Source organism: Scyliorhinus canicula, chromosome 5 (assembly GCF_902713615.1).
Source record: "Scyliorhinus canicula chromosome 5, sScyCan1.1, whole genome shotgun sequence".
In the NCBI taxonomy this organism is placed as follows: domain Eukaryota; kingdom Metazoa; phylum Chordata; class Chondrichthyes; order Carcharhiniformes; family Scyliorhinidae; genus Scyliorhinus; species Scyliorhinus canicula.
In genome coordinates this window covers 130,822,243-130,840,704 of record NC_052150.1, presented here as the reverse complement: position 1 = coordinate 130,840,704, position 18,462 = coordinate 130,822,243, and the positions used below count along the sequence as shown (strand labels likewise).

Here is an 18,462-nt window from a genome sequence, read left to right as displayed (position 1 = left end):
ATGATAATACTGGAGAAATCCAATCTCAGGATGGAACTCAGCATGGTAGATTATAGCTTTTATATTTCGTTCTACAGATTTGCAGAACTATGAATTAACTTTCAACAAAAGAATAAAATATTTAATATAAAATAAAATACATAAAATATAATTAACTACTTCACCCTCGCTGTACCTTTACTGATATTTACAGAGTTGTAAGCATAACACAAGTTACAAACTTTATCTAATACTCTCATGTTCTCAGTAAGTGCAGTTCATGTAAACTAATAGGTAAAATGCGGTCAGACACACTATACTCTGAAACCAAGTGACAGATTCCGGCCTCTGGTGACTGTCTGTGTGGAGTTTGCACTTTACATAGCATACATAGAACATACAGTGCAGAAGGAGGCCATTCGGCCCATCGAGTCTGCACTGACCCACTTAAGCCCTCACCTCCACCCTATCCCCGTAACCCAATAACCCCATCTAACCTTTTTGGTCATTAAAGGCAATTTATCATGGCCAATCTACCTACCCTGCACATCTTTGGACTGTGGGAGGAAACCGGAGCACCCGGAGGAAACCCACGTAGACACAGGGGGAACGTGCAGACTCAACACAGACAATGACCCAGAGGGAATCGAACCTGGGACCCTGGTGCTGTGAAGCCATAGTGCTAGCCACTTGTTCTAACGTACTGCCCAATAATAATTGCTTATTGTCACAAGTAGGCTTCAATGAAGTTACTGTAAAAAGCCTCTAGTCGCCACATTCCGGCGCCTGTCCAGGGAGGCCGGTATGGGAATTGAACCCACTCTGCTGGCATTGTTTTGCGTTGCAAGCCAGCTATTTAGCCCACTGTGCTCAACTTTCACCCCGTATCTATGTAGGCTTCCTCCGGGTGCTCCGGTTTCCTCCCACAATCCAAAGATGTGCAGGTTAGGTGGATTGGCCATGATAAATTGCCCCTTAGTGTCCAAAAGATTAGCGGGATAGGCATGGGATTAAGTGGGGTGCTCGTTCTAAGGGCCGGCATAGAACCGATGGACCAAATTGCCTCCTCCTGCACTGTAACTTATATGATTTGAGTTTCTCACAGGGGTTCCCAAACTTCGCTCTTGAAGAATATGCTTGGAATCGTCTCCCCAAATGACACTTTTTGTCTTGGATGCCTTCACCAAGGATCCACATCCAGAATTTTAGCTCCTCCTTTTAGTATTCCTCTGCCCTGTAACACCCTGTGCATTCCAGCTTCCACACAATCTCTCTGGTGCTCAGCCATGCCAACAGAACACCATTGCTTCACAGGCTGTATTCAGGTGTCACCAGCTTGAAGATCACCACGGATGTCTGGCTTCTTGCTAGCTGACTTTAAAGCTGCTTTGTGTAGCTGTCTCTTTAATTCAGAGCCCTTTCTGTACCCTTTGCTTTAACTTCAAACAGGACCTTGACCAGATTCCTACTCATTGTTCCTTTGACTCACCTGTCTTCCTGGGACACTTTTTGTCCCCACTCCCTAGTCTCTGGGGACTTGCTCCTTCGGTCTCTGGGGACTTGCTCCTTCGGTCTCTGGGGACTTGCTTTCTGTCCCTCCGTATTGTCCTGCCTATACAGTAAAGTTTCAGTGGATTGCTACTTGCATCTGGGTTACCTGGTTCAAACTGACTCTTAACTGCTTCTGCTTTTAATGTGTGCGGCTGGTTGCTGAGAAACAGCTTAGTTTTTTAAAAACCATATGATAGCTTTTGCAACGTAAAACCTTCATTACAATGCAGGCAAGGTCTGTAGTGAAACTAAATCTATAGATTGCAGGCATCTTTGTTTAACATGAAGCTAAACTGAAGTTTTAAGTTTTCCTTAGCATATACATATAGAAGCACAAAAACGAAACTTAAACTTATACCGTATCGCTAACACACACATTTATAAATATAAATTAAACTACCTGCATTTCTTAACAGCTGCCAGCCCACAATTTCATTTTATTTATTTATTACAATTTGCCACAATAGAATTTGACCTCAACTTCCATCTAGCTAGTCCAGCACTATAATACCATATTCCATATAATTTGCAACCTGCTGAGCCAGAGGAGATAGTGTTACTAAAGAAGCCAAGATAGTACATAATGCGTGACACCATAGATTTACAACTTGATTGTTTTTGGCATTAAACTATAATTCAGAGTGTGATATGTTGTCAAGCTCCATGATAACTTCCTTACTGCTGGAGCGATATTGACAGCAGTGTTCTGGCAGAGTACATCCCCTCCCCCAAGCCCTGACAAATGGAAGAAGCCGTGTGTATTTAATTGATCTTTAATTTGAGGAAGGAGAGAATGCAACAGTATTATGTAATTTATTAAAATTTACTTGAATATAAAAATATAATTGGTGCTACCTGTTTTTCATGTATAGAAATGAACAGTTTCTTCAGTCATTGTTGCTGATTTCATTTGACAAAGATACAGTTTTTTTTTGTACTGCCATATATTTATTGTTGATCATGGCAAAACATTTTTAAAATTTGGTTGTTTTCAAAATACACTGGACTTAATCCATTGTCAAGTGGACAAAATGTGAAACAATTAAAAGAGAAATTTTGGGAGGGGGAGGATCCAGTATTGTGTGGGAAGCCTTGGAAGTAATCATGGCTGTCTGTGGTTTTTAATATGGCTGCCTCATTATCACTTTGGGTTCTGGGTTTGGCATTGTTTGTCTGACAGCGGGCATGCTGAAGAGTCCGTATGGTGCATTGTAAACTCCAGTATTTAAAGAGCCAAAGTAGAAATTGAATTTTCAGGAATTCTGAGGTGGAAGCAGAGGTAGGACTTTCGGCATTGAATGAGGCCAATCAAAGGCTGATCTCCACTTTAGTGACCCTCACTTGCTGTACTGTTGGAGGCTGAGAGGAACTGGAAGAAGATGCTCTTCCCCAGTAATGGGAGGAAGAAATCAGCTGCTGTCATAAAGGAGGAGTCGTTGCAGCACCCAGTCATGTTCATATAAATTATGATCATTTACTGAATAAGATGCAAATTTCTTATCTTGCCAGTGTTAATTTCCTGTCTTCGCTCTCTCTCCACCATAGCCTTCAAATGTACAACAGGTATCCATTGACGTCATGGGTGACAAATCCTCAAACGCTTAAAATCTTCCCAGGGTGCCACATCAATAATATGTACTATGCACCAGCTTAGACTCTTAAAGTTTAATTGGATGAATATGGCAAATAGTTGGGTTTTTAGCTTGTGATTCACACTGCAAGTAATCAAGAGCAGATGGTGTCAGCAGGGAGAACACTGGAGAGTCCATTTCGCCTAGCTCAGTCATTCCCAAGCTCTGCTCAGCTTGACACATGCATACCCTCCTTGGGGCTGTTAGTGAAAAGGATAACCATTGAGCAGAGAATGTATGTTATACCAGCAGACTTTTCAAGTATACTGACTATGATCGCAGAGAGAATGGAGAGGTTGCCCTCAATCTTGAATGTATTGACTTTGCATTTTGCAATGATGTGTTTGTGCAGGGAGAGTGACCAACTTTGTGGATCATCAATGTGGCATTCACAAGATTTAATTACAGCACTGCAGACTCTGGATGCCAGCAAGTCTGCACGTTCTCCCCGTGTGTGCGTGGGTTTCCTCCGGGTGCTCCGGTATCCTCCCACAGGATAGGTGGATTGGCCATGCTAAATTGCCCTTAGTGTCCAAAATTGCCCTTAGTGTTGGGTGGGGTTACTGGGTTATGGGGATAGGGTGGAGATGTGGGCCTGGGTAGGGTGCTCTTTCCAAGAGCCAGTGCAAACTCGATGGGCCGAATGGCCTCCTTCTGTACTGTAAATTCTATGATAGCTGATGTTTTCAATAGGCAGACAGATACCTTAGCTTTGGCCTTACACCATCACACTGCTCTGCACCACAGTGCTCTCCAGTAGAGTGATGGCAGTGAAGTTATCTGGCAACCACTGACTCTTGTCCCAGTGGCCAAATATACAGATGGAACAATCTTTGGTAAGGCACTCATGGACTTCAAAATCTAGAGGACTCAAACCAATTGGAGCAGGAGATCTGGAGCAGCTTATCTGCACCTTTGCTAAGCCACAGGGGTGCATCAAAAAGCAAGATTAAAGATGTGTCATTGCACAAGGGCATGGATGGATGAGAAAATGTAATGTGAAATTTCTGTTCGTCAGATCAATTGTAATCACTTTCCTACCTTGCAGATTCTTGGTTGCTGGGTAGTAGAAGCTCCTTTGTCATCTGTCGGTCCCTCTGAAGCTTTAGGAAAGGAAGGTACCCAAGCTGGCAGATTCACCACATGGGAGGAGGTTGTCCTAACTCTAGTAAAATTCAGGGGATCATAAAATAACATTAACAGGCCAATTGATTTCTCTAATTGTGCTGTTCACGCATTTGGTATTATCCTGTGGTTGTAGGAATATCTTCTCCCACCACCTCTTCTGCCTCCTAGCCTGTCTCCAAGGGACTGGTCAAATTTGGCCCAATATCCTGCAGTTAATTTCCAGAAGAAAAAGTCTGCATCCTATTTTTCTGCTCTGAGCTAGTTTTCTGTTTTTAGTGGCTCAAACTGCTGTTTCGTGGCAACATTTCTATGTCAGATGAACATGTTTTAATCCAATTTAACTTCAGTAATTGAGCATCATTAAATCTGTTTTCTAGATGAATTGATACTCTTCTTCAGTCATGTCAGTTAGATCCTGGGATATCTGGCATTGACAGGTGGCTGCTTAGATTAGCATCACGCACTATCTGCATAATATGGGGGCATGATAGCACAATGCTTGGCACAGTTGCTTCACAGCTCCAGGGTCCCAGGTTCAATTCTCGGCTTGGGGCACTGTCTGTGCGGAGTTTGCACTTTCTCCCCATGTCTGCGTGGGTTTCCTCTGGGTGCTCCAGTTTCCTCCCACAGTCCAAAGATGTGCAGGTTAGGTGAATTGGTCATGCTAATTTGCCCCTTAGTGTACAAAGATATGCAGGGAGGTGGGGTTACAGGGATAGGGCACCGAGTGGGACTAGGTAGAGACTCGGTAGACCTTCAGAGGGTCGATGCAGACTCGATGGGCTGAATGACCTCCTGCATTGTAGGATTCTATGATTTCAAGTGGGCCCTTGGTTACTGGGTTACAGGGATAGGTTGGAGGTATGGACTTAGGTAGGGTGCTCTTTCTAAGGGCCGGTGCAACCTCAATGGGCTGAATAGCCTCCTGCAATGTAAATTCTATGATTCCTGTGATCTATTATAAGGAAAGTCAAATTTTTCTACTTTTATATGGTGCAGCTTGGCCTGATGGAGCCTCCTTGTACTGTCTGCATCAAATAAGCCTGTACTTGGTTTCTATACACCCTTTCTAGTATCCATGTTACCTGTCTCTGCCAGTGGAATCTTATGATCCCGCCGATGACTCCAGCATTTTGCATGGCTCGCCCGTCACTGCCTGGGAAACCATCGCGGCGGGGAACACCTTTGGCAGGATCAGAAAATCCTGCCAGCAGGAAGGGCTGAACAATTCTGCTCATTGACTACTTCTATTGTGACTTTAGTGTATTTCTTTCAGTTCCTGAACAAGTGAAGTAGCTTTGTGACTTCTTCAAACGTTTCTTAGAACAGTGTCTTGGTCATAAAACGCACCTGTCCATTTGTAGACACACATTCTAATTTTAAAATTATGAAAATGCCACCGATTATTTGTTCTGTTTGAATTAAAACTTTTGTTGAAACCTTGTGAGTGAAGCTTTATTATACTGACTCTGAAAAATCTTATTTTGTCCATTGGGTAGCCCTAATATTTCCTATTTATCTAGGGACATGGCCATGTTTAGCAAAGCTGTTATTTTTATTCCACATCCATAGTTGTCCTGAGGTGGTGTTGGCTGGCTATTTGAATAGCCACATGGAACAGTTTGATAAAACTGAGTGGTCTGCAAGTTGATGATTAACCACCTTGATGTGAGATTAGCATCACATTTAGACCACATGAGGCAAAGAAGGCAGATTTCTTTCCCTGAAGGTCATTAGTGAAAGAGTTGGGTTTTTACAGCAATCAACAGCTTCGTGGTCACCTTTACTGACACCACACTTTAAACTGAACTAAAATTCTCAAGCTGCCATGGCTGTAATTTCCTCTGATATCGACAAAGGCCATGTCGGGCGGGAAAATTGGCGTTAAAATCACCAATGGCAGTTTTCTCAGCTGTATAGTGCAATACTTCGAAAACAGAAGTTGAAGTCACAGGTTCCAGGATGTATCACTGGCGGGGCAATGTCTGATTCACATGCCCTGCCAGCAACATCGGCAGCCTAGAATCGGGGCGTCATTTATAAAGGTTGCCCCAGCCCAGAGTGAGCAAACCATCTCACCCTGGACACCACCCCTGTGCCAGGGGGGTGCCAAGGTACTACCTGAGAAGTGCACAGGCATGACCCTCCCCCTGAGCACTGCAGTCATCAGAATTCACTTGGGAGGTCTGCTCACCAGGTGCACTCCTTCGGACACCAGTTATGATTTCACACTATTCTGCCGTCACGCCACTGTGGATGAATTTTCTGATGGAAATGGGGGTATGATTCTGGCCTGATAATAGTATGGTAATTTATTATAATTATGTCCCCATGTTGAACATCGGGAGATGAGCCCAGTCACTGACGGAAGGGGCCAATCGTGTCATGTGTTGTAAATCGCAACTTTGCAGTTCTCACTCCCATCGCCAAAACCACCCGACGTGAAGGGGAGCGAAAATCCCGATCTTTGTTTCTGGATTATTTGTCCAAAACCAACACATTACAGTACCCTAGAGGCAGCTAGTTTGTTACTGCTGCAATATTTATTACTCCTAAATCCATGCAGACTACCCGTATGGTTTTATCTGCTTACTTGATGAACATTCATATAATACTTATAAAAATTTCTTCCTGCAGCTGTTGGGTAAAATTATTTATAATCTCCAAGTTCCTGTTGAGCTACCTTTTTTGGAATGTTGGAATTATATTCTATTGTGCCTTTGGCATGTTACTATTTAAAAATAAATTTAGATTGCCCTATTCATTTTTTTCCAATTAAGGGATAATTCAGTGTGGCCAAACCACCTACACTGCACAACTTTGGGCTGTGAGGGTGAGACCCGCCCAGACACGGGGAGAATGTGCAAACTCTACACGGAGAGTGACCCGGGGCCGGGATGGAATCCGGGTCCTCAGTGCCGTGAGGCAGCAGTGCTACCACTGCGCCACCGTGCCGCCCCTTTTGCATGTTACTTATGGAGCTATAAAAATATCTCTCTTTGGGCTTGCACTTGCATCGTTTAAATATATAATCCATTTTGAAAATTGTCACTTTGGAATAAATTAGTGCTTATATATGGCTCAATATCAGTGTACAGTTTGTTATTTTCTAATCTAAATGTGCTCCTAAAACCACCTTCATATTGATTGTTCTGCAGACATTATATTATTTTCATAATATATAATCATTTTCAAAGTCAGGGTCGCGACCCACAGGTGGGTGTCAGGAGGGTGGCGGAACGATCGGTCACAGCGGTCCTCATCGCGGGAAGAAGTGCCCAACAGCCGTGACTGGCTTTTAAAAATGCCAGCCACAATTGGTTTTCACGAATGCCTGCCATGCATGCATGCTCCCGGAGCCTAGCCGGGCAGATCCTGTCCTCCTGACGTCAGTGTGCTGTCCCAGGACCTGTGTTTTTAAAAGAATTGATGGAATCTTCCCGCCAGAAGCGGCGGCAGAGAGCAGGTCACTCGCCCCATACATTGATGTCACGTGCTCTAGATGCAAAATCATGGAGGAGAGATTCCTCCATTTTTTGTTGCCAGCAAGCAAGGCAACAGGACTGTGTGAAGAACTGAAGATGGATCATTTTGGAATAAGGCAGAGAAGGCCAGAGAGACACAAATAGACTAGGATCTCACAACTGAATCTGCTGGAGAGAGTTTATCAGGGCAGTTCACAGCAGGACAAAGCAGTGCAGGTGTGAGCTCCAGGACCTCTGATGAACAACCTATTAAGAAGTTGAAATTGGCAACAAAGCAGTATAAAGATAATTTCTTGAGGTATGGCTTTATTAATTGTGCCAATGCAAATCGAGATGTAAAGCCCATGTGTGTTATATGCAGGGAAGTACTGGCAAATGAAAGATTAAAACCCTCAAAAACTTCAAAGACATTTGAAGACTAAACATGGCGAGTCCGAGGTCAAGCCTCGTGATTGTTTTCAAAGAAAGTCGCAAGAACTTAAATCATTAGCTGAAGTTCTTCTCGGAAATATAACATTGAATGACAAAGCAAGGGAGATCGTGAAGACCTGTCGCATTAAAGGTAATTAAAAATGGTGGGTCACAAATAGTCGGCTGGCGTGGGTCCTGAAGGACGACCGGTTGGTCCTGGGAAAAAGTTTGAAAAACACTAATAAAACATGTGAAAACTGTTCCTTATTATCCCCAACTTTAAGATGTGTGTTTAAACATGTGAGTGTTTTCACTGTGTTTACATTCTGGGTGTTCTGTGAATAAATGTTTATCTTTTCTTCTGGTTTAAACTTAACCAGAAAGTCTGTTTTCTGTTTATTATTAAAAATAAAAACATCCTCGAAGAAAGAACCTTGTTGAAAACAACCGAGAATTGAGGGTAAAGTCATCTCACCACATCTCCCTGTGCGCAACAATATGAACATTAAATAGAAGATGTACTATATCATCATACCATGCTGTAGGAACTTTGAAAGGATCTTTTGAGAAATTGATCTAATGTTGCCCAGGTTTGTCTATCAACTAAACCAACATCCCGATGGATTGCTAAGATGATTTGAAGGAAAGCAAAGTATCGTAAAATAATGAAACGGATAAGAAGGGAACATTGTCATTTGTTTAATAATGAGAAAAATGAGAAAGTTTGAGCTGAGTTACACAAATTTAGGGATAATATGTAAATTTGCACAACAGTTAAAACCTTAGTAGCAACACCATTAACAAAGGGCAGAAAGAGCTAATTAGTTGACACCTTTTTAAATTTGATATTGCGTTGACATAATTCCATCTACGAGACATGATGGACGTGCAACAAACAATTATTTCGGTGGGGATCTTCATTTGGGTTTGAAGGGCAATCCTTGAGAGGCAGGTTCTGCCACACGTACTACATGAAGCTGCCAAGTTGCGTTGAAGATTGTTTCCAGCATTGGTGCCCATTGCCAAACTACATTAGCCACTGGTCGTCATGGTGGTACAGGCCATCCCAAAGGAGGTGTTGCCATTTCTCCCTTTTCACCAACTGGTAAGTCCGAAGTGTGAGAATCAATGTTTCAGACCTTAACGTCACCTTGTCAAGCATCCTTGGGCGCCTCACTGGTTACCTGACTCCAGCTATCTCAACATGCAGAAAGTTCTTGGGCATGCAACCGTCTTCCAGTCTTTGGATGTGCCCAATCAACATCAACTAAAGCTGTCTCTGATTAATGCGAGCACACATGGGAGCCGTGCCTTTGAGAAGGCTAACACATTTGTGATTTTTCCTGCCAGGAATCAGTAGTGATGGAAATTATTCAGCTGCTTTGCAGTTGTAAGTCACCCATGTTTCACCGCCACAGGAAGTTACACAGAACACAGGCTCTTCAAACTATTAGCTTTGGCCTAAGTGTCAGTTTAGTATTATCCCATGCACATTTTACGAATTGGCCAACGGCTGTAGCTGCTTCCCCTATACCTGCATGGAGCTCTGCATCAAAGGACACATTGTTTGGCAGTGTGAATCTAAAGTAGCAGAATTTTGTGACCAATTCCAGTGGGGTGTTATTTAGTGCGGTCAAGGGTGGAGACGCAGCACCTTTTCTCGTGACCACAGTTTTCTTGACATTTTGCTCTTCGAGACTACAAGTTACAGGTATGAGTAGAGTCCACAAATCTTTGTAGCTGAGTTTCTCTGTGGGCGGCTAGTGCAGCATCATCAGCAGAGAGGAGTTCTCTGATAGGACGCAATATGTTTTTATTTTTCTTTCAGTATTGGCAGATTGTGACTTAGTGTGCTCGTAGATTCCTTCCATATTGGCAAGACAAGTGAAGGTCAGGAGCATGGAGAACAAATGACCAAACAGAGTGGGGGCTGGGGCACTTCTGTTTCAATCCAGTCATCACTCTGATACTGTCAGAAGTGGTGCCATCAAGCTATAGTGCAGTGCATGTCGTAATCGAAGAAGTAGATGAAACTAGGGAGTAGCTCAGTCAGTTTTGTCCTGCTCTTCTGTTGTTTCAAAGTAAGATAAAGGGGTATACCTTGTTTCATAAAGTTCTCTTGTAACTGCCATATGGAGAAGAATCATGTCCACAGTAGATTTGCTGGCATGGAAATTACACCATGCTTCCAGGGGCACCCAGTCTGCAAGTTGGTGCAGCTTTTCTCTTTGTATGGCACTACAACATTCAGTTGGAAGGTGAATATTATTTATTTTTGTCACCATAACAAAAGGTACAGTAGTAGGGAAATTATCTTGAGTCCACGATTGTCAGCCATGTTCAAGAGGTCAGTACTGTAAATGGGAGATCAGTACTGTAAATGGGAGATCGGAACTGTAAATGGGAGATCGGTACTGTAAATGGGAGTTTCTAAGAAAGATCGACCAAATGGCCACTTTGGTTCGCAAAATATCACGGCACCTTGTGCTAATAACTCCTGCAAAATATATTTTGCTTAGTTCTTCTGATCTATATAGCTTAGTTGTTCTGATCTACAATTTCAATGCAATTTGTTTTCTCCCACACGTGGTTTATTCTTCAAATAAAATTGCCCGTACGCCCTTGAATCCAGCTTGTCTGTAGAGTTTTTGGGGTTAATAGAATTTCAAAATTTGCAGATGACTTTAAATTGGGAAAATAATGACGCAAGTGCAAGACAACATGAATAAATTTGCAGAATGGGTGTTTAATTGGCAGTAAGGAAGAGCAAGAGTCTACTGACAGGCCTATTCAAAAGACACAGCAAGTCTCTTAGACCTGGAGAAGATGTTTCCACTTATAAGGGATTCACAAATTAACACTCATAAATATAAAATGAACACAAATAGATTCAAAAGGAGATTTTTACCCAAAGAGTGCTAAGAATGTGGAACACAGTGTGGTGATCACAAGTTAACTAGATGCAATACAACTGAGCAAACACTAGAGGGGGCACGGGAGAGCCATATAAATAGACGGGGACAGGAAGTGAGGACACACTTCACAGAGGGCAGAACTTGGAGCAGGACACACACACACGCCAGCTAGGAGCACTTGAGGTAGCCGTAGGTAACAGCTCTGAAGACAGAACGAATTCACAATAAAGCATCTTCTCCACATTTGAGACTACGAGCTTTATTAAGACATGAGTAACAACACACACAGTACAACAGGCAATTTTATGGCATAAAGATGCATTTAAGAGGAAATAGATAAGCACAAGGGAGAAAAGTCTAGAATAGTATGCCGATCGAGTTAGATGAACAGTGACAGGAACAGGTTTTTGTGGAGTATAAATGCCAATATAGGCAGGCTTGGCAGCCCATTTCTGTGCTGTAGACTCTGTAGGCGGCATTTACGTGCCCTTAGTGGCATGCTTCATGTGGGACTGGTATGGGGAGGGTGTAAAATGAGGTGGGTGCCCATTCTACCACCTTCCCTTCCACCTCCGAGCATTCCCCCATAATACAGGGAGTGGGTGAGTGCTGAAATCGTCAGCCCGCCTACCATATTTAAATGTATAATTAAGGGTCAGTTATGATTTTTTTATGAAGCCAATGGAACCTTTAAACTTAAAGCAAATTACTGCGGATACTGGAATCTGAAACAATAACAGAAAATGCTGGACATTCTCAGCAGATCTGGCAGCATCTGTGGAGAGAGAAGGGAGCTAATATTTTGAGTCTGGATGGCTGTTTGTCAAAGCTTTAGCAAAGAGTCATCCAGACTTGAAAAGTTAGCTCCCTTCTCTCCACAGATGCTGTCAGGTCTGCTGAGAATGTCCAATATTTTCTGTTTTTGTTTTCTTTTTTATAAATGTTTTTATTCTCCATTTTCGCATTTTCCTCCAAAATTTACACCCCACCCACAAACAGTAAACGGTAACAAATAGAAAATCAATCCCCTTAACAATAACAACGATCCCATCCTCCCACCACCCCAAACAACGGCCCACCTGTCAATATATGCATCCAATAAAACAAATCCTCCCACGGTGGAAACAAAAAGCAAAGGAGAAAAAGAAAAAAGGAGTCCGGGTTGCCCATGGTCACCACAGAGTCCAGTCTCTCTCTCTCTCTCCCCCCCCCCCCCCCCCCCCCCCCCCCACACACACTCAACGCCGTCCAACTTCTGAAAGAGTGCTGTACATGATACCCAAGAGTTGTAAACCCCCCCCCCCCCCCCCCCCCCCCCACGCCTTCCCAACTCCTCCCGTCCACTATCTCTTGTAAAACTCCTTCCCCCAACCTCGGTTCCTTCCCCTCCAACTTTCCACCCCGACTAGACCACTCGGACCCTGTTCTGCCAGGCTCCGATGGCCGTAGCCCCTCCCCCCACCTCGCTCCCGTTCACTGGCCGGCATAGACCGGCCAGCGTGGAGGCCCCCGGCGGCCAGGTCCCATTACCCCTTGCCCAACCCTAGGAAAGCCCAAAACCCCCCTTTTAGCGCATAAACCCCGCATATCCACCTACACCCCAAAGAGCCCTCACTTCGAGTGAAAGTCCCATCACTTCCCATATCCAAATATATACAACATTGGCTCCAGTAGCCCATACACCCGCACGCAGTGAATCAAACAAACAAAAAATACAGTCATGAGGTTACATCGGCACATGGTCATTTCTCAATTTCTCAGTTCTGCCACAGTCCTTCTACCTTCGCAAACTCCCCCGCTGCGTCCGCCATTCCAAAATAAAAGTCCTTGAGCTTGTAAGCCACCCTCAGCTTCGCTGGATATACAATGCCACACTGCACCTTGCTAATGTACAGTGCCCTCTTCACCCGGTTGAAAGCAGCCCGCCTCCTCGCCAGCTCCACCGTAAAGTCCTGGTATACACGTATACCAGCTCCAGCCCACTGCACCACCTGCTTCTGCTTGGCATAGCACAGGACCTTCTCCTTCACACTGTACCTACAGAAGCACAGAGTCACTACCCTTGGCGGCTCACTCGCCTTTGATACAGGCCTCCACGACCGATGAGCCCGATCCAGTTCATATCAGGAGGGATCCTCCCCCTCCCCCAATAGTTCCGCCAGCATCGCAGCAAAATACTGCTTCGGTCTCGGCCCTTCAACTCTTTCGGGCAGCCCCACAATCCTCAAATTCTGTCGCCTGGAACTGTTTTCCAGGTCTTCAATTTTCCCTCGCAGATCCATATTAATCTCCAAAACCTTCCGCATCGACATAAGTTGATCACCATGCTGCAATAATGTCTCCTCCACTTCCTTCAGCGCCTCCCCTTGCTCCCGCACCTCCGCCACTGCACTCGCCACCGCCGTCGTCACCGGGGAAATCGCCTCCTCCACCAGCACACTCAAAACCTCCCTCATCTCCTTCCTCATTGTCTCCATGTATTTTGTAAACTGCCTTTTGAATTCCGCAGCCATTACTGTAGTTATTTCTTCAGCCGTAAGCAATGCGGCCTCCCCTGATGCTCCAGCCTCCATTTTCCTCAGTGACCCCGCGGTGACCTTTCCACTCCCCGACGAACTTTCAGCTGTTTTCACAGCCGTTTTCTTACTGGACCTCGACATATCCCTTCCCTGTACTTTCTCCTGGCCTTCACCACCTTCGCTGCCCCTAGGACCAGGCGTCAATCCCCGACAATGCCGTTCCCGAACGGGAGCCCTCCAATGCGCGGCTGCCTCCTGCCCGCCGTCACCGGAAGTCAGCCGTCACCGCTTCTTCAATGGCCTTGGTGAGATCTTTTCACAGTTGTTCCCTCTGCTGCTACAATTCAGCTTTCATAAAGGCCCTCAAGTCAGCTTGAGGCCTTTAAGCTCGCCCTTGTCCCGCTTGCATGCTGGAAGAGGCTTTTGTCTCTGCTGTAGCTTCAGCCAAATCTTTCACTGTTTCTGCGGGTCTTGTAACCAAGAAACATACCATTCCTGGGGGAAAGTACTCCTCCAACATTCACCTACGTCTTTTCATCAAAACTCCACCCGTATTGCTTAAAAAAGAGCCCTTTTCTGTAACCTTGGGCAGGAGCTGCCTTTTGTGTGACCACTTACTCCATGGTGCACACCGGAAGCCCTTTCTGTTTTTGTTTTTAAAGTTTTCTTTGTAAGCCTTCCAATACATCGCCCATGCCAAATTTTGGCACCAGGAGCAAGATGTTTTAAAGCTTCAATATTTAAAGGATCGTAAGGAAGACGAGATCGCTCTTTGAGGCTACCCTAGGCTGATCATGGATGACCACCCCACCCCTCTCCTCCCTATCTGCTCCCTCCCGTAATAATAATAATAATCGACTATTGTCACAAGTCGTTCCAATTGGGCGTGGACACCAGGACTACCAGTGCCCCGTTCAGGACACCACTGACCATGACGTACCATTCCCCTTGATCTGTAATCGTCCTTGTCGCCATAATCACCATGCTCTTACTAATCAATATGGCTACTCCCCTAGCTTTCGTTCCGTAACATGAGTGATACGGCTGTCCCACCCAGCCCTTCCTTATCCCCAGTCGGTCCTTCTCCCTCGGGTGTGTCTCTTGCAGGAAGACTATATCAGCTTTCAAACTTCTCAAATGAACAAAGACTCTGGATCTTTTCACTGGGCATTAAGTCCCCTGACATTCCAGGTGATAAAACCCCCCCCCCCTTCCTACGGGATCAACCGTACTCAGCTGGTCGACACGCCCCTGCATCCGGTGTCTCCCTTTGTTAGGGGGCCGTCCAAAATGGCTGCAGTCATCGTTCTCACCACGAGGCCGGGCCCCTGCGCTCTGGTTTTTCCCTTTATCCAGAGGGCACCCAGAATGGCCGGCAACTGTGTGTACGCCACGTGGGTGCTCACCTGCACTCTGGGGTCTCCCTTGTTTAGAGACCCTCCAAAGTGGCTGCTTGCGGCACCATCTTGTTCCTTCAGCCGCACCTTACCTGCCGAAGCCAAACTGAAAACCAACCCTTTCTTCCCATCGTGTTCCTTTTGTGTTCTTCCCCCCCCCCCCCCCCCCCCCACCCTCCCTGCGTCACCACCCTCCCCGTCCCTCCTTATGCGTTCCCTTCCCTGTATCTCCACACCCCACCCCCTGCAGCCAGATGCTCCCTCTGGGAGGTGTGCTGCCATCCCCCTTGCTGTCTGTGTTCCTGTGCTAACTATCCCTGCTAGTGGATTTGGATTTGTTTATTATCACGTGTACCGAGGTACCGTGAAACGTTTTTCTGCGTGCAGCTCAAACAGATAATTTTGTACATGAAAAGAAAAGAAAATGCATACTAGGGAACATAAGGTACACAATATAAATACGTAGACACCGGCTTCAAACCTGCAAGGGAAGATAAAAGAGTGATAATGTTAGTGTTAAAATTACATTTTAAGAGATTAGTACGGTTATAATTAATGTAAAAAGAGGATCTGTTTGGGAGAGCTCGCAGAGAGTTGCCGCACTCTGGCGTTATGTTGGACAGGGCCCACCACCGTAGTGTGTGGCCGCCTTCCTAAGGCTGATCTTACCCCTGACTTATGCCCGCTGACTGTCCGCTCTTTCCCTCCCTTAACTTAAGGCCTTTTACTTAACCTACCCAAACCCTCCTGATCCCACATCCTGGATTTACTTGCTCCAGGGATCCATGGGCCTTGATCTTAGTCATTTTCTTTAGTCACAGAAGCTGCCAATGATGCCCACCAGGTTCTGCTGGGACTGATGGAGCTTCCAGCTAATCTGATTGGCTGGCAGCTCCAGAGTCTGCGGCATCGGCCCTACTGACGGGCAGAAGCCCCCACTTGGCCTAGTTAATCAGCCATGTAATGCTTTATGGCTGCGGGGTGAGTCAACTTGGAGCATATTGACTCCATACCAATGTGGTTTCTGGGAGGGGGAAGCCGCCAGCACCATCACCATAACTGCCCCCTTATTATTCTAATTATGTGAAGTCAATGTAATGGAACTGTATTCTGAATGGATGCTGCTGCAGGCTTTAAAAATAGCTCATACAGAATTAACACACTGTCCCAAATTCTCAAATAAAATAATGTGTTTATAAAATTAAATGATGTAATTTAATATTCTACACTTTTTTTTACAGAGGTGGTCATCCATATCTCACTGGTTTGGCAGTAGCTGGAGGGGCTTATTACCTTGGACTAGAAGGCGCGATCATTGGACCCATCTTATTATGCATCCTCGTCGTTGCCTCCAACATTTACAGTGCTATGTTGATGAGTCCTTCAACTGCATTACCAACTCCTTCGCAGACTCCTTGGCCTTTGCAAATACATCGGTAAGTTTCAATAAGACCTTCCACTACATTTGTCTCCCTGCATCTGTTTCATACAAGACTAGAATTTAGACAATGTAGGACCATTATTAAAACCTGTTACTTAAAACTGGTAACTATTAAACATTTAAAAAAAAATATTTGGACAAATTATTTTGATGGCAACAGCAATGAATGTGCACCTAGGGAATCTGCCTAAGTCCTGACCTGCACCCATTCAGGGTGTCTCTAACAGTGGCCTTAGTATTGGACACTTGGCCTTGATGTCCTATACTGACATGGCAAGCTTTCCAGCTGTTAATCTCATGCATAGGGCATTGAATCAGGATGCACTGAAAAATGCTCACCAGCATCGGCACACTCAGTAATACTCAACTCCCCCACGCCGAAGACACTGGCTAAACACCAACACCTGTTAATGCTGAATCCAATCTTGATAATCTCTCCTCTATACTGCTGACAATGCTCACCCATCCCTGCACCTAGGACGGTGCTCACACACCTGCCCTCTGCTTTTACAAGAAGGCTCACCATCTCCCCCCACCAACACCCCAAACATACATTTTCAAGCGTATGGCTGGAGGGGAGTTGTGAGGATTGCATAGGGTGGGTTAATATTATTGTTGGAGACGTGTGTAGTGTCATAGAGGTTTACAGGACAGAAAAGACCCTTCGGCCCATTGCATTTGCACTGTCAAAAACAACCACCTAATTGTTCTAATTCCATTTCCTAGCACTTGGCTCATAGCCTTATATGCCTTTGAATCTGTGCTCCTTGGCGTTCAGAAGAATGAGAGGTGATATGATTGAAACATGCAAGGTTATTAGGGGGTTAGACAGGGTATATATTAGGAGGATGTTTCCACTCATGGGAGAGTGTCGGCCCAAAGGGCATAGTCACAGAATAAGGGGGTGCTCATTTAAGAATGATTTGAGGAAGAATTTCTTCTCTGAGTGGTGGATTTCTTTACCCCAGCAAGCTGTGGAGGGAAAGTCCTTGAACATTTTCAAGGCTGAGATCAATAGTTTTTTAATCAGTGGGGGAATTAAGGGTTACAGAAAGTGGGAAGGAAAGTGGACTTAGTGAGCATTAAATCAACCATAATGTTAAAAGGCAGAGCATACTTGAAAGGCTGAATGGCTTACTCCTATTCCTATTTCTTATGGTCATATGTGTTTATCATTAATCCATGCCATCCTTACAATTCTGGCATTTAACTCGCATGAGAATGATCCAGAATGGTATTCGAATCCTGAAAGGGAAGTGATTGGTTTGACATGTGTAGCACTGGGATAAGACTTGGGAGGGAAAAAATTATACTTTCTTGCATGAATGAAGTGGAGATGTTCATTGTCCTGCAAATCTCAATCATCTGATCATCATTCCTGGATTCTGTCAAAGCAAAAATCTTACCTTTTATTTACCCAAGATGATAATTTGAACGTACAATTTTAAAGTTTTCTCTCAGTAGTAGTAATGAATAAAAAGAGTCACTCGGGATCTATCATTCATGTTCCTAAAGTGTTGCATCCATGTGTGTATGTCGTGCCTCACATTTCTTCAGGTGTTACTTCCTACACAGTGCTGTGGGATCACCGTTGATTTCCAGGTGTCAGTCCAAACCCTCCTTTACTGTCTTTTGACAGAAGTCTTGTGTAACCTCCCAAATTCTTTCATTTTCTACCTCCTCCACTTCCACACCTAGAGCCCACATGAACCCATATAAAGCACAAATTTGCTAACGAAGAATAATGGTTGTTTGGAAATGTAATTAAATATGTATTAAAGCAGCTGTGCATATTTATACTGTTTGTTTCTTAAACTATTTCAGACTTTATCAGTAAGCATTTCCTTTTCTGTTTCCTCCATTGCCTTTGCTTGGGTAGGTTGGACTGGCTACTCGAACTGCTACTCCTGCTCCTTTCTGTATTCCTCATCTCATAAGCTTCCTTAGAACTCCTTTTACTATTGTCTGGTTCCCTGGATTTCACTTCTCCTGGTCCTTTGTATTC

At 44.6% G+C, this 18,462-nt stretch overlaps 1 protein-coding gene across 4 annotated transcripts in view; it reads left to right on the top strand.

Annotated features, from left to right (window-relative positions):
- The window catches only part of tmem245 (transmembrane protein 245), a 241,383-nt gene that overhangs the window by 214,568 nt on the left and 8,353 nt on the right, over nt 1–18,462 (top strand). For 3 of the 4 annotated variants that reach the window (XM_038797672.1, XM_038797671.1, XM_038797670.1), the window contains one exon: nt 16,258–16,452. In XM_038797672.1, coding sequence (XP_038653600.1) covers nt 16,258–16,452 — 195 coding nt within the window. Of the gene's footprint in view, nt 1–5,362; nt 5,694–16,257; nt 16,453–18,462 lie in introns of those variants that run through there. The other variant, XM_038797673.1, reaches the window with a different exon arrangement.